We start from the raw sequence: 12964 nt of genomic DNA, 5'->3' as shown, positions 1-12964 counted from the left end.
GCTGGATTAGGGAAAAGCATTCTTATGATATGCCACCCTTTCTCAGGGTTTTTCCCCTCAGGTCATAGCAGAAGAAGAGACTCCAGGCTCACCAGATTCATTCCTCTCTCCCAGAAGTGGGAAAAGCAAAAAGACCAGATCACCAGGGGGGATTTGGGGTGCCACACTCACCATCCAGCACCCATCCCATCCCAGGGCCCCACATCTTGCCCAAGGCTGCTCCATGGCTTTTCTCATCGGAGAAGGACAAACATCACAGAGGTGGAAGAAACCCAAGAGTGGATTATGTGTCTCTGTCCCCACCTGGCCCAGTTCCCCTGATTTATTTGCAGATAGGTTTATTTTCCTTTCCCAGCACTACAAGTGAAAGACAAACACAATAAAGCTTCTCCAGCTACTTCCTGCTTGGGCCAGGTGCCGTTGCACCAGTGGTTGCACCTGGACCCCAGAAAGCTCTGCTGGCTCGGGAATCCCAGCAGGATTAGGCCCAAAGCGAGCTCCTCAAAACCCCTGCTTCAGGTTTTGTGCCCAAGCAGAGGGCATGGAAAATCAGGAATTAGTCACTGAGCTGCTGCCATATCAGTGCCTCTGGTGCCAAGGTTTCCAGCCCTTCCCCAAACACGCTCACATCTACTATCATTTTTCGGTTTAGGGTTTGGCGCCACTGTTTGGGCTCAGGATTGCAGCCGTGTTTAACCTTGGAATGCCGGCAGAAAGGCCCCTGTGGGCCAGCTAATCTAGCTGCAATTAAGACATTCATTATGCCATTACGAACAGGTTAAGACCTGTGGGAGACTGGGTCACCGGTGCTGCCCCACAGCCTGTTCTGAAGGACAGGGACATTCACTGTCCTGGACACCGGCCACTCCACAGGCCAGAGCCAAACCCAGCCAGCTTAATAGCAGAGTCAAAGCCAAGGAGCCAAGCAGGACCCAAGAACATCCCTTTCCCGTCCATCACTGCGCCCTGACCCTGTGGAAAACACATTTGGGACCTGCAGTACAAAAGGCCAAAGCTACAGCTGACAGCAGGAAGGAAGCAGGAAAAACTCCAGCATCACCGTCCGGAGCTCAGAGAGACCTTTGGAGATGCATGGAGCCACACGACTCCAGCCAGGCTCGGGCCATGCTCACAGTGTGCCCACGGCTCCAGCAACACTCTCCAGACAGAACAGAGACAAAGCACCTCCTTGGGTAGTAGGGCTTGCTCTATCCTGAAGGAACTTTCCCATCATAGGGGCTGTGATGCCACCCAGGGATTGCCCTTGAATCCACCTTGGTAGCATACAGGGAGCAAGTTTAGCCATTCCAGCATCTCTAGGGCCCTGGCACGGAGCGGTGCCCCAAGGACTGCCCCCATCAGTGACTCTACTCAGAGAAGAAGCAAACACAACCACCCTGGAACCCGCCACCTCCTTTAATTCCCTGCCAGAAAAGCAGGGCCCAGACCAGCTCAAAAATTACAGGGTTGCAGCACCAGAAAAGCCCGTGTCACACAGCTGCTAGGAGCCCATGGAGGTCAATGCTGGTTGATCCAGTAGGCATCAGAAAATGGGAAATTTTTGTCCTGGAAGACCCCTGCCAGCCTCAGCAGGTGGGAAAGGAGCTGCCTTTACCATCCCTGTCCCCATGGGGCTCAGTCAAGGTGGGTCTGCAGGACCAGGACATGCCTGTGGCTTGCATTCTGCCAGCTCCTGCCAGCCAGGAGCTGTATCCTGGTGAAGATATCCTGGTGCTGCTCACACCAGGGCTGAGCATCTCCACAGTGGGGGTTCCCAGGAGATTTGGGGCTGGCAACACTGCCACATCCCACAGACAGTGGGATGTGCAGAGCAACCTGACCCCAAACCCACTGGCTCTGTGGGGACAAGGCATTAGGGCCAGGCTCAGATCATGGAGACCCTGTTCTTGATGTAGACGTGGTATGGGTCACTGCGCTTGTCCACCTTCCGGGAGCGGGTGTAGCCCAGGATGAGGCTGCCCACCGTGACAGCGAAGAGCGTCATGACGAAGAGGATGTACATGTAGGCGTTGTCGTTCCGGCCGGGATGGCCAAGGCTGGTGTTCTGTGTAGCAGCAGCAGTGGTGGCAGAATGGTCAGTGGGGCAGAGGATGACCCCGTGCAGTGTCTGGTTTAAGGCGTTAAGCATAGCCTGCAGGCTTTGGTGCCAGGTCTCTGTCTGGTTGTACTCTTCCATGTCCTTCTCTAGGCTGCAGGAAAGGACAGGGAGACTCATAACAGGCTGCCCTCATGGTGGGGCAGCTCCCAGGATGATGGTCCTGCTGGATGCGACAATGACCCCAAAAATGATCCCTGAAGCACCTCCTGTGCAACAAAGCAGGGCTGTCCAAACCCTTTGCATTCCTGGCAGACCCTGGTCCTGCTGGATGCAACAATGACCCCAAAATGATCCCTGAAGCACCTCCTCTGCCACAAAGCAGGGCTGTCCAAACCCTTTGCATTCCTGGCAGCCCCCTCTTTAAATTTCAGTCCTTCTACAGAGGGAATAAAGCTCCCGGGGCTCTGAGGCAGCTGCCTGACCCCCTCTCGTGTGTCCTGTGAGGACAATGGGACAAAGCTGACTCAGGTGGCCAGGACAGTTGAGTTCAAAGTCTGCTTTCCCTGGGAATGTGTGGGGATGGAAGGCACATATCCTGTACCCTTACAGGGTGCAGAGCTGGCACAGCTCCCCACACATCCCTGTAGACACATATCGAGGGGTCGCTGCCCTAAACCTCCTTTCCTAGGGGTCCCAGACGCCCTCTGACCCACCTCCCTTTTGGACATTGTGTCCCTCTGCCAGCACCCCCTGGACCTCCATATGCCCCCTCTGTGCCCTTGTGCACCTTCCCTTGCCTGGGCCAGGAAGGGACACCAGAACACAGTCCCCCACGTGTGCTGTCCTTTGGGACATGCTGGCCCTACAAACCACTGTCGCCCCCCCAGGTATCCACCCTTTTCCCTCCTGCTCCCAAGCACCAGCAGCTCTACCCCATGCACAGGCAGCTGATCCCCCCTAAAAAGGTCACCCCAAACTCAGCGTGCACCTCTCAGGATGAGACCCCCAGTAACGAAGAGGAGGAGGAAGGGGCTGAGCAGCCACGACAGGCTCAGATCCGGCTGCCTTCCTGACTTAGAGAAAAGTTTGAAGCAGGAGGAGGCTGAACTTGAAAGATTTAGGGCAAGACCTGCAGTAGGATACCTGCAGATGGGATGCAGCATGGGGGGACCCACCTTAGGGAAGGTGTGGGGCCAGGAAGGGGAACGGGGGCCAGGAAGCGGGAAGGGAAGATCGCACTCACCCGGGGTGCCCTCCCTGCCTGCGCTGCTGCCAGGCTGAGCCAGACTGAGCATCGCGGGCGGTGGGAAGGGATGCGGCCGGGCTGGGAGTGCCGCCAGTCTCCTCCCCTTCCCGGGCAGAGCCACCTGCCACAGCCACCCAGCCCCGCCACGGGCCACCAGCCTGTCCCCAACCCCAAGGGTCCTTCCACGTCCCAGCCAGATACTGGGGGCCTTATGGGGCCGGGAGAGCTGGATTCTGCATTTCCCCTCCGGCACACGCTGCCGGTCACGTTTTCCTGTCCCTCCTCATCCGTCTGTCCCCGAGCCCTGACACTGGCACCAAGCCTGCCTGGGCACGTTCTTCCCTGCTCGCCATTCCCTCCCAGAGCTGAGCCTGCTCCATAAAATGGGATTTTTCTCTTTTTCCAGCCCCACTGCTCCCAGCTGCACCCTTGGTCCACCCAAAACCCTGAGGGCAGATGCAGAGAAACCCCAAGGCTTGTGAGGAAGAAAGAAGGCCCACAGCAGTGGTGAGGGGCTGTGGGTGGGGGTCAGGTCTTGCTGGAGCAGGATGTGGGGACTTTAGTCTCAGGGGGCTTTCTTATCCCTGTCGATTAAAATCAGTTTATGATGCTGTGGCTGGGACAGCAATGTCAGAAGTGCCAACATGCACCCCAACAACATCTCCTCCAGCACAGACCCAGGGGGAGCAGGTCCTCATCACCCAGCTGGGATCATGCGTGGTCCCACAGGGTCCATGACAGCCATAGTTTCTCTCCTCAGGCACCTCGACCCCTTTCCCTTCTCCTCCTGCTTTTCCCACTACATTCACATCACTCCAGTGGCCTTTTAACCACCATTTACAGCCATTTTCCACTCTTCCTGACCCCAGGGTGAGAATTTCTCTGTGTTCAAGGTGAGAAAAAGGTCATTATTCATAAAGTCTCAAGGTAAATAAACTAGCAAATGATTGGCAGCAAAAGTTCCCAGCAACTCTCTTTATATAAAATCTGCCTCTTTTTACCCATCAGCAAGGGAAGGATGCTTGACCCACCAGTTCCTGTTCCTCTGGTCCAGCTGGTGCATGAGTGTTCACCCAAATTTTGGATTTTTGCGGGGAGAGCAGCAGAAAAAAAACCACAAAAGCACCTATTTGGGTATTTCCCCAGCAAGTGACACAGGGATGGTCTCAGCTGAAGGATGGAGTCCCAGGGGCCTGGGGAGAACAGCCCCAGGGGAGGTTTGGATGTTTAAGCAGCAGCCTAAACCTCTGTGCCACCATCCAGGCAGAGTCTACAGGCAAAGGCACAAGAGCTCTTGTCTCACAACAAAGCCCCAGGTGGCTGCCACGATGTCCATCAGCCATGCCGTGGCTTTGCCAAAACACCAGGCCAAGGCACCACGACAGTCCTAATCCCCTGAAAAGTCCAAGGTGCAGTCAAACACCTCCTGGAAGGAGTCGAGGAAGGGCTCCAGGACATGGTCGACGGTGATGTGCCGCCCCAACTCGTGGCTCAGCGAGGTGACACCTTTCCCCTCCAGCCCGCAGGGGATGATGTGGTCAAACCAGGTGAGGTCAGTGCAGCAGTTCAGTGCCAGCCCATGCGATGTGATGTGGTTGCCACAGTGCACACCTGCAGGGGCCAAAAGCACCCACCCATCAGCACCCATCACCAGGGACGTCCCAGTGTGAGATATTTAGTGACTACACTGCCCAGGTCACTATAAATATCCTCCCCTCTGCATTTTGTGCTCCCCAATTCTGCCAGGGAAAACCCCTAACCTAGAAGAAGGCTCCCCAATTTTGGAACAGATGGGGTGCATCCCCCAGCACCTCCCATTGCTGGAGTTTCCATGGTCTTGGACAAAGGGCTGTGCTGCAAAGGGGGGGTCTGGCCTGCAGGACCCCAAACCCAGGTGGCAGAGCCCAGCTGGGGGTGCTGGGCTGCAGGAAGGAGTGCAGGATGTGGGGCTGTGGAGGGGGATGGGGAAGGGGGCAGGGCTGGGGACCAGGCTGCGGGCACCCAGCCATGGGTGTAAGGGCCTAATAAGTGCAGGGTGCGAGGTGGGGACGCCTTTCCTGGGCACCTGTTCCAGTGTTCTGCCACTCTCCATGGAAAGAAGCTTTTCCTCATGTTGAGGTGCTGTGTTTCAGTTTATGGTCACTGCCCCTCATCCTGTCACTGGGCACCACTGAACAGCACCTGGCACCATCCTTGGAGATATTTGTATGGACTGATGAGATCCCCTCTCAGTCTTGTCTTCTCCAAACTAACCAGGCCCAGATCCCAGAGTCTCTTTGTAAGAGAGATGTTCCAGTCCTTCAATCATCTTCTTGGCTTCCACTGCACCCTCTCCAGTCGCTTGTCTTTCTTGTACTGAGAAGCCCAGAACTGGACACAGATTTTTACTCCCAATACCCCAGAACTGGGCACAGAAGGTATTTCTTCCCAATATCCCATCTAACCCTGCCCTCTGGCAGTGAGAAGCCATTCTCCCTTGTCCTGTCACTCCAGGCTCTTGTCCAAAGTCCCTCTCCTGCTCTCTCGAAGCCCCTTCAGGCACTGGAAGGAGCTCTAAGCTATCCCTGGAACCTTCTCTTCTCCAGGCTGAACACCCCCATCTCTCAGCTTGTCTGCGGAGCAGAGGTGCACACGGGCACACCCGCTCCCTGCCCCGTGTCCCCGCTCACCGATGGCACACAACTTGCTGTCGCCCATCCAGACTCCGGTGAAGGGCGGCGGGAGGGCGCGGGCGGCTCCCAGGCCGAGCCGGCGGCAGAGCCGCAGCACCAGCGCCTCCAGCCCGGCCACGTACCCGCGGAGCGGGAGGCGGCGGCGACGCAGGTCGAGCACGGGGAAGGCGAGGAGCTGCCCGGGGCCGTGGAACGTGATGTGGCCGCCGCGCCGCGCCGCCACCAGCCCCGCGCCCGTCCCCCGCAGCGCCGCCGCCGCCGCCGCGTCCGGCGCGCCCCGCAAGCCCCACGTGTACACGGGGTGCGCCGGCTCGCTCAGCACCACGCTCTCCGCGGGCACCACGCTCTCCGCGGGCACCACGCTCTCCGCGGGCACCACGCTCTCCGCGGGCACCGCGCCGCCACCGGGCAGCGCAGCCGGGCCCCGCACCGCGCCCTCCGCGGGCACCGCGCCGTCACCGCGCAAGGGAGCGGGGCCGCCCCGCCCCGCCCGGGCCCCAGCGGCGGGGGCCGGGCCCCGCGCCGCCCGCGCCGCCGCCACGCAGCGCTCCTGCACCCGCAGCGCCTCCGCGTACGGCACCGGCCCCAGCAGCAGCACCCGCACCGGGGCCCCGGACATGGCGACATAGGGACCGGCCTCCGCAGCCGCCGGGGCCGCCGGGAGCCGCCGGGCGGGGCGAGCGGACGGGAAGGAGAGGAAGGAGGGAGAGGAAGGAGGGAGGGAGAGAGGAAGGAGGGTGAGGAGGGGATGGGGACATGGGCAGGGGGACAGGGATGGGAACAGGAGGCGGGGATGAGAACAGGAGGCGCGGTTGGGAGAAGAGGCGGGGATAGGACGGGAGTGTAGGCACAGGGACAGGCAAAGGGAGAGGCAGTGGGGATGGGGATGGGGGGTGGGGGACAGGAGCAGGGATGGGAGAACAGGGCAGAGGAGACAGAGATGGATGGGGATAGGGGGTGGGGGATGGGGAAAGGATGGAGGACGGGAGTGCGGGGAGAGGGGACGGACATGGGAGGCGGAGCAGAGATGGAGGATGAGAGAGTGGACAGGAAGGTGGAGGATGGTGGTTTGGGGTTGGAGAGTGAGACAGGGCCTGGGAACACGGGTCATGGTCTGAGAGAGGGTAGTGGGGGCCTGCATGGGGTATAGAAGACAGGAGATAGAAGGTTGGGGACAGGGAGCTCGTGCCCAGGGACAGGGGTTAGAGATAGAGGACAGGGCCTGGGGAGGGGGGATAAGGCACAGGGTGAAGTTCAGGGGCCTGGGGGTGGCTGATAGGGCCCAGGGCTGCAGGAGGGCCACGGGGAGGAGAGAGGGCCCCTGTCACCATGGGGTGTGGGACATAGTGGGGGATGGGGTGAAGGGGGCACAGCACAGCAGTGACAGGCAGGGATTATGGCAGGGCATAGGGACACGGTGTCCTGTTGGGGCTGGGCAATCACAGACCTGCTCAAAGTGGGATAAAATTAGGATTCAGGGCTAAAATCAGGATAGCTGTGGATGCCCCAACCCTGGCAGTATTCAAGGTCAGGCTGGATTGAGCAACCAGGACTAGTGGAAGGTGTCCCTGCCTAAGGCGGGGGGGTGGGACTAGATCTTTATGGTCCCTTCCAACCTTTAATATTCCATGATTCTGGGGTTGCACCTCAAGGTCATGGACTGTAAATGAAGTCCTTGTATTGCCAAGGTGCTGGTGTGAGATGCATTTGGTCACCTGGGGACTGGGAAAGAGATAAAATGTTTTCGTCTAATGTTTTTATTCCAAATGTAGAAAATACTCAAATCTGGTCGAACCGCTAATGAGTCAACCATTAAATCCTGAGCAAACTGTTCCCAGCCTGCAAAACTTCCACCTTATCAATGAGATTAAGCGTGTGAAAGTATGTTTTGATTTTATAGAGCAATCGACTGTGTTAATAAACTCTTATTTTTATCAAAAAACTGGGCTGGTAATCTGCCCTTTGTCACCGTAGGTCTGTTGTCTGACAAGGTTAATTTCCCTGTTGCTGGCAAGGAAGGGAAAGTGTTCCCTTTGTGCAGTCATTTTCTTGATGAAAAGGGGGGGGAAATTGGGGGAAAAGACAGCATAAACCTCACCAGGTGGTCATGTCAATGCATGGAGCAGCACCCACCTTGGGAATCCTACCCAGGGTAGGATCATCACCTCAAACAACCTCAGGAGAGCTGCTCTGGGTCTCTGCCCTTGGCAGGAGAGACTCATATTTTGCACCAACATTGTGTGTGTAGCGGGTTATTTCCTTTTTTGTATGATTAAGCCTCAACTTTTTGCCTGGAGATCAAAGCCAAGGGCTCTTCCTTTTTGGCTGGTTGCAGCACTGCCTGCGTAGGATGAGGAGGGTTGTGTGTCACAGGTCTGGGATCCTCGTAAACAAGACGACAGAGGGGAGTGTGGTTGTGTCATTCGGGTAATTACTGTCAGTATCCTGCTTTTGAAGCAGGGAGGAAATTTGTATGGAAGGGAACCACAGATGGATCACGTTTTATCCTTCTGTCACAGTTTGAGTGGTTTTAAAGTGGGGGAGGGGTGGGTATTTGTCTTCATATTATTTGCTGTTCTGTCATACCTTTTCCTTTGGGTACCTTAAACATTAGCCAACCCTCTTCGATCCTCACCAATTCCTTGGATTGAAGAGTTTTTCTGGCAGGGAAGCTTTTGAGCTAATGCAAATCAGGGCTTAATAGCAGGAAGGGGAGGGGAGGACAGAGGTGGTGGCTGTGAAACAGGTGCCTGGCAAGAGGGACTATCAGAGCTCACAGGGAGCTACAGACAGATGCAAAGGGCAACATCTTGGCTCCAGTGAAGTCTGGGACGAAATTCCTGTTGAGTTTGGCAAGGCAAGGATGTCACAGAGAGGTGACAAGAGCTGCATTGGCGTCACGGGCAGAGCTGGGAGTGGAGTGCCCAGACTAGTACAGTAGCCCCCTCCACACAAGTCTTTCAGCAAAATCTCTTTTTTTTTCCAAGGAAATTGTACTCGAGGGCTGCATGCACTGTTTGCATGTACTAATGACACAAATTGTTGGAAATGGGCAGGAGTTCAATGGATGGGCTGGAGCCCAGCTGTGATATGGGCCCACAGGCTCAGGAGAAGCAACTTATCCCAAAGTAGCATCTCTGGTCGTGTTTCTGGAATCATCGCTGCCTGCCTTCCGCGGGAAGGAGCTCAGAAGTCACCCTTCACCCTGCTGGAGTTTGATCCTGGCTGGTCATTCCTGATATCCAGCTGGGTCTCCAAGACTTTGGGTGATGGAGGAGCCTCTTGGCTTGGTGGAAACGGAGGTGCTGCTGGGAAGCCTTAAGCTATGGATTGATTTTTCCTTGATCCAATGACACCAGGTCCTCATGTGATACCTTGGAAGCATCAACCAACCTCCCTGCAGAGAATACCAGCATCAATCAAGTCCTGCAAGCACCAGCTACCAGCCCTGCAGTTATTTAGAAGGACATTTTCACTGCATGTTATTCCAGAAAAAACTTTTCCCTAGGGCTGTTGTGAGGGAATCTCTCGGGCTGAGATCCTCAGTTCATTTGGGCAGGATCTCGGTGGATGTGTCCCACTGACAGAACCACTTCTGCCCCTTCAAGCTATTCATTTACTCAAAGAAGCACGTTCCCAAAGCTGTGCCAGAGGGGAAGAAAAACAAGGAAACACACGTGTCAGGCTGTGCCGAGGGCTGCGCACCACAGGGTGCATTAAGGAAGTACTTAAGGAAGCTCCTTGCTGGCCTAGGGAGACAGGTCAGAGCCCATGTGTGTTTCTGTGCTGATTGCACTTCTCCTGGCAGTCGTCATTTTTTGGCCCACCTTGTAGCCAAGCTCCTCCAAGCTTCCCCTGCCAGCAGGAGCTGTTTCCACTCACAGAGCTTGGATGCATTGTTTGTCCTGCATCAGTACTAGTGAAGATTCTCTCATCTCCAATTTGTCTCCAGCTGCTGGCCAGACCTCCTGCCAGAGGTCACCCTGCCAGGGGTCACCCTGCCCTCTGGACAACCAGCACAACTCCACAGACCAGCCAAAATCATCCCCCTTGGGTTAAACACTCCTCACAGTGTTTTTAAGAAGGATCTGCTGGAAGAGCTCAGGGGAAGAATGGCCGGAGTTTGGGGACAGCAGCTCCAGAAGGGACACCAGAGGAATGTCCAGGTGCTGCCTCCAGGTCTGGGGCACCCAACATCAGAACAATGTGGAGCTGCTGGAGTGAGTCCAGAGGCCACGGAGGGGCTGAGGAGTCAGGCTGGGAGAGCTGGGGGTGTTCAGCCTGGAGGAGAGAAGGCTATGGGGAGGCCTTAGAGCACCTTCCAGTACCTAAAGGGGCTCCAAGAGAGCTGGAGAAGGACTTTGGACAAGGGCCTGGAGTGACAGGACAAGGGGAATGGCTTCCCACTGCCAGAGGGCAGGGTTAGATGGGATATTGGGAAGAAATTCATCCCTGTAAGGGTGGGGAGGCCCTGGCACAGGTTGCCCAGAGAAGCTGTGGCTGCCCCATCCCTGGAAGTGTTCAAGGCCATGTTGGATGGGGCTTGGAGCAACTTGGTCGAGTGGAAGGTGTCCCTGCCCATTGCAGGGCATTTGGAACAGGATGATCCTTAATGTCCCTCCCAAACCAAACTATTCTGGGATTCTAATAACTTCTCCTTACATCCCGTTCGAAACTCCCTTATTTTAACTTATGCCCATATAGGTCCCTCAGAGTATAAAGCAGATATGAGTGACATCAGAACCAGATTCCATAGAATTTTAATAAAGAGGAAAGAAATCCTCAGCTAGAGGATTTTTACCTCTTATTCTTACCCTTAAAGCCAACCTGCAGTGTGCAGTACCAAGGCACACACTGTGCCCTGAGGGTGAAAAGTGTAATTTTACAGTTCTCAGCCACAATCCCCCATGTCAGGAAACCCTCCAGAAAGCTCAAAGCAGGAAACTTAAAGGAAGAAAGAACAAAAGATGAAAAGAGAGACTTTAAAAAAAAAAAAAAAAGATGAGTAATTCATTTAAGACCCGAACATGAGAAGGAAATGTCAAGCCAGGAGCAGAATGTCACAGTACAAGAATAACTACAGTGAAACAAAGAAAAAGAGACAACAAGAGTGTGAGAGAAGGTGCCTGGGACACAGGAGGAAGAGGATGTATATCATTTTCTTACCAGCAAAACAAGCACGGTGCCAGCTGAACAACGCCATTGTTGTGAGCTCTAGAGAAACACCCAGCACTGCAGGGCCATGTGCGTCACGTGAGTTTATTTTAACACTTATTAAACATGGGCAATTTCCTTGTCTGACATTTGCCAGGTAAAAAAACTGTTGTGTTCAAGTGAGGATCTGCATCCGCCTGGAGTTCTCATGGAGTGAGTGACTTCGCCTAGGACAAGGGACGCTCCTGATAAATGTGGCTACTCTCAGGTGACATCACTGCCTGCACTCCCCTTGGGCCACCACAACCCCCTGCAGCACCTCAGGCTGGACACAGAGTGGCTGGAAAACTGGAAAAGTCCCTGGAGGTGCTGGTTAACAGCAGCTGAACACGAGCCCAGGTGTGTCCAGGTGGGCAAGAGGCCAAGGGCACCTGGGCACTGTTGAGGCATCTCCAGTCCTGGGGGCAGTTCTGGGCCCCTCATGGCAAGAAGGACATTGCAGGGCTGGAGTGTGTCCAGATAAGGGAATGGAGCTGGGGAAGGGGCTGGAGCACCAGGAGCGGCTGAGGGAGATGGGAGGGCTCAATCTGGAGAAGAGGAGGCTCAGGAGGTGCCAGGTGGGGCTCAGGAGAAGCCTTCCCCTGTCAAGGCTTCTTGCTCTCCAACTCCCTGACAGGAGGGTGGAGCCAGGTGGGGGTCAGGCTCTGCTCCCAGGGAACAGCAACAGGACAAAAGGAAGCGGCCTCAAGCTGTGCCAGGAAAGGCTTACAGTGTCTTCATGGAAAGGGTTGTCCAGCCCTGGCACAGACAGCCTAGGGCAGTGGTGGAGTCCCCATCCCTGGATGGATTTGAAAGCCGTGTGGATGTGACACTTGGGGACATGGAGTGGTGGCCTTGGCAGCGCTGGGGGAACAGTTGGACTCCGCGATCTCAGGGGGCTTTTCCAACCCAAATGGTTCTGTGATGCCAGGATTCATTCCACCACTCCATCGACACTTCAAACCGGCACAAGCCTGGGGTCCTGACAGACACAGCCATGGCCCTCTCAGGCTGCTCGTTGTGGCAGCATGGAGCACACGGTGGGTGCTGGAAGCTGGCAGGGAAGAGCAGCAGGAGTTCTGGTCTGCACAAGCTGGAGAGCAACATATTCTCTCAGCATTTCCAGCAGGAGCAGCTCCAGGGCTGCCAGGCAAGTGTGGTGCCCAGCTGTCACCTGCTGACTCGGAGAGGGAATTGCATAAGCAGAAATTATTTTGGGAACGCGGCGCCCACGCCTCCACGTGAGGCCGATGCATTCCCAGAGTCGCTGCTGTGTGGCCCCTCCTAAGCTCTGCTAAATCCGTGCCCCCTCTCGTCACTGCAGCAGGTCTGTTTCAGAGCTGCTGGTTCTTGCTGCCAGTTGTCAGCTCTGTCACGTATTGTTTTTCCCCCGATCACCTAATCAGCTTTTTTTATTTTTATTTTTAAGTATAATCTCAGTAGCAGAAAAGACCTCTGAGATCGGTGATGGAGCTAGGCCTGGTTAGTCTGTAGAAAAGGCAGAGGGGATCTCATCAGTCCATGCAAACACATCCACGGGGTGTCAGAGGACGGTGCCAGACCCTGTTCAGTGGTGCCCAGTGGCAGGACGAGGGGCAGTGGCCATAAACTGAAACACAAGTTCCACCTCAACACGAGGAAGAACTTCTTTACACTGAGGGTGGCAGAGCACTATATGTCTTTTCAATACCACCAGGGATGGTGACTCCCTGAGCAGCCTGTTCCAATGACAACTCTTTCTGTGAAAAATTTTTCCCTAACTTCCAATCCAAACCACTCTTGGATCAAATTGAG

The 12964-nt window shown here is 55.6% G+C and overlaps 2 protein-coding genes across 2 annotated transcripts; both read right to left on the bottom strand.

The window, feature by feature from the left end:
* Window positions 1-1747: 1747 nt before the first annotated feature.
* On the bottom strand, window positions 1748-3427 carry KCNE3 (potassium voltage-gated channel subfamily E regulatory subunit 3). Its single transcript, XM_064644095.1, has 2 exons — window positions 3303-3427; window positions 1748-2210 (listed from the first exon to the last, which is right to left on the bottom strand). Exon 2 carries the CDS (start codon window positions 2195-2197, stop codon window positions 1886-1888), a length of 312 nt encoding a protein of 103 aa, XP_064500165.1. The 5' UTR covers window positions 2198-2210; window positions 3303-3427; the 3' UTR covers window positions 1748-1885.
* A 1130-nt stretch (window positions 3428-4557) lies between these two features.
* On the bottom strand, window positions 4558-6771 carry LIPT2 (lipoyl(octanoyl) transferase 2). The gene is made up of 3 exons (XM_064644096.1): window positions 6450-6771; window positions 5975-6323; window positions 4558-4916 (listed from the first exon to the last, which is right to left on the bottom strand). The coding sequence occupies exons 1-3, from the start codon at window positions 6594-6596 to the stop codon at window positions 4693-4695; spliced, it is 720 nt and encodes a 239-aa protein (XP_064500166.1). The 5' UTR covers window positions 6597-6771; the 3' UTR covers window positions 4558-4692.
* Between the last annotated feature and the right edge of the window lie 6193 nt (window positions 6772-12964).

Source organism: Pseudopipra pipra, chromosome 2, assembly GCF_036250125.1.
Source record: "Pseudopipra pipra isolate bDixPip1 chromosome 2, bDixPip1.hap1, whole genome shotgun sequence".
Taxonomy (NCBI): Eukaryota; Metazoa; Chordata; class Aves; order Passeriformes; family Pipridae; genus Pseudopipra; species Pseudopipra pipra.
The sequence above is the reverse complement of the archived record's forward strand: the minus strand, read 5'-3'. Positions and strand labels throughout refer to the sequence as shown.

What these genes read in the sequence shown, in the direction of transcription:
- KCNE3 (XM_064644095.1), bottom strand. Translation starts at nt 2,197, where the DNA reads ATGGAAGAGTACAACCAGACAGAGACCTGGCACCAAAGCCTGCAGGCT.
- LIPT2 (XM_064644096.1), bottom strand. Translation starts at nt 6,596, where the DNA reads ATGTCCGGGGCCCCGGTGCGGGTGCTGCTGCTGGGGCCGGTGCCGTAC. An exon ending in GGGCGGGGCGGGGCGGCCCC is followed by an intron (nt 6,324 to 6,449) that starts GCTCCCTTGCGC and finishes GTGCCCGCGGAG; the next exon opens with AGCGTGGTGCCCGCGGAGAG. An exon ending in CAGCAAGTTGTGTGCCATCG is followed by an intron (nt 4,917 to 5,974) that starts GTGAGCGGGGAC and finishes TGGCCCCTGCAG; the next exon opens with GTGTGCACTGTGGCAACCAC.